A 1,509-nucleotide genomic window follows, 5' to 3' on the forward strand; every position below is an offset into this window, starting at 1 on the left:
TTAAAACACGAAGATAAATTGCAGTGCAATAATTGCATGTAACATAATATTTAATGGCTTCATCAATAAAGGAAAGTTGTGTAGATAGGATATAATATTATGATGAAAGGCGGCACATAGAGATATTAAAATCGAGGAAGTTCTCACACTTTCCTAATTCTGTGATCTTTGAATCTTCCTGCAGATTCCTTTAAGTAAACCTGCTTGAAAGAGTTGTCCCCAACTTGTTGTAGGAATAGACTATCCCGAATCGTAACCGATTAGACTCTATATAATGAGCCTCCCCAGCACCTCAACTCTCAACTTTTGACTCTACAATCTCACAAGGTTCAACACATAATGGCTTCTTGTTTTGGTCTACATAGCAAACCAAGCTGGAAAGTACCGGATAGAGAAAACGTCCTCGAATTAATAAACGTACAGAGCGCAATATACACCGGGCTGATGGATGAGACCGCCCCAACATCCTCCTCTATACTTGAAGATGGCGATTATCATGAGGTCAAAGACCTCTCTGTCTCTGAAGTTGTGGAGAGATGTGAAGCTCTCTTGAAAAAATTAGATGATGAGAACTTCAGTTTGATTTCACGAGACAAGTCTAACCAGACCTATTGTGCTTGTAGTGATGGCGTCAAACGTTATGCGCTGAAGGATATAAATAAATGCTCAAAACCAAGTGCAAAGAAAAGAGAAGTCATCCGTTATATAATTAATGTTGTTATTGAGTCCTGCGAACAAGGAAAACGACCTATGTTCGAACAACAAAAAATATCGAACTCAGCTCTTGATGACATTTGTTGCGCTATAAACTGCAGCAGATCCAACCTCAACATAGATGCTAGTGCAAGAGGCGTTGTTGGAGGTCTGCTTTCGATCAAGATTGGAAAGTACAAAACCTTGTGTACACGCAGGGATGATGGGGAACCCATCCCGCCTTTTATGCATTCAGATATTATTTTGAAGAATCGTGGAGCCAAGTTCGTATTGGTGGTGGAAAAGAAATCCGCTTTTAATACTCTCATGCAAGACAAGTTTTACGTTGATTATCCATGTATAATCATCACCGGAATGGGAATGCCGGAGGTGGGGAGCAGAAGTTTTCTAAACGTAATGTCGGAGAAGTTTAAGATTCCAGTGTATGGCCTTTTCGACTGTGATCCAGCTGGCATCGAAATTTTTTCGGTTTATGCTGCGGGGTCGTACAATAAATCGTACGATAATGTGAATTTGACTTGCCCGTATATGATGTGGTTGGGTGTTTGGCCGAGTGACCTACATGCACTTAAAATACCCTGCCAGGATTTAACTCGATACGAGATTAAGAAAGTAGACCTTCTTTTGGAAAAAGATTTTGTGAAAGAGTATCCGACATTGCTTGAGGAGCTGCAACTTATGAAGAAGAAGAAGAAGAAGGCGAACCTTGAAGCTTTGGAGAAGTTTGGGCGCACTTGTTTGAGCGAGTACTATTTGCCATATAAGTTGAAGTATCTCTTAACCGACACCGACTAA

The 1,509-nt window shown here is 40.4% G+C and overlaps 1 protein-coding gene across 1 annotated transcript; it reads left to right on the forward strand.

Moving 5' to 3' along the window:
* Window positions 1-444: 444 nt before the first annotated feature.
* On the forward strand, window positions 445-1,509 carry LOC112164439 (DNA topoisomerase 6 subunit A). The gene has a single exon (XM_024300630.1). The coding sequence runs from the start codon at window positions 445-447 to the stop codon at window positions 1,507-1,509; it is 1,065 nt and encodes a 354-aa protein (XP_024156398.1).

The sequence above is a fragment of the Rosa chinensis genome, chromosome 5 (genome assembly GCF_002994745.2).
Source record: "Rosa chinensis cultivar Old Blush chromosome 5, RchiOBHm-V2, whole genome shotgun sequence".
Taxonomy (NCBI): domain Eukaryota; kingdom Viridiplantae; phylum Streptophyta; class Magnoliopsida; order Rosales; family Rosaceae; genus Rosa; species Rosa chinensis.

Bases quoted from the DNA above. Each gene is read 5' to 3' on its own strand.
- LOC112164439 (XM_024300630.1), top strand. From the start codon at position 445: ATGGATGAGACCGCCCCAACATCCTCCTCTATACTTGAAGATGGCGAT.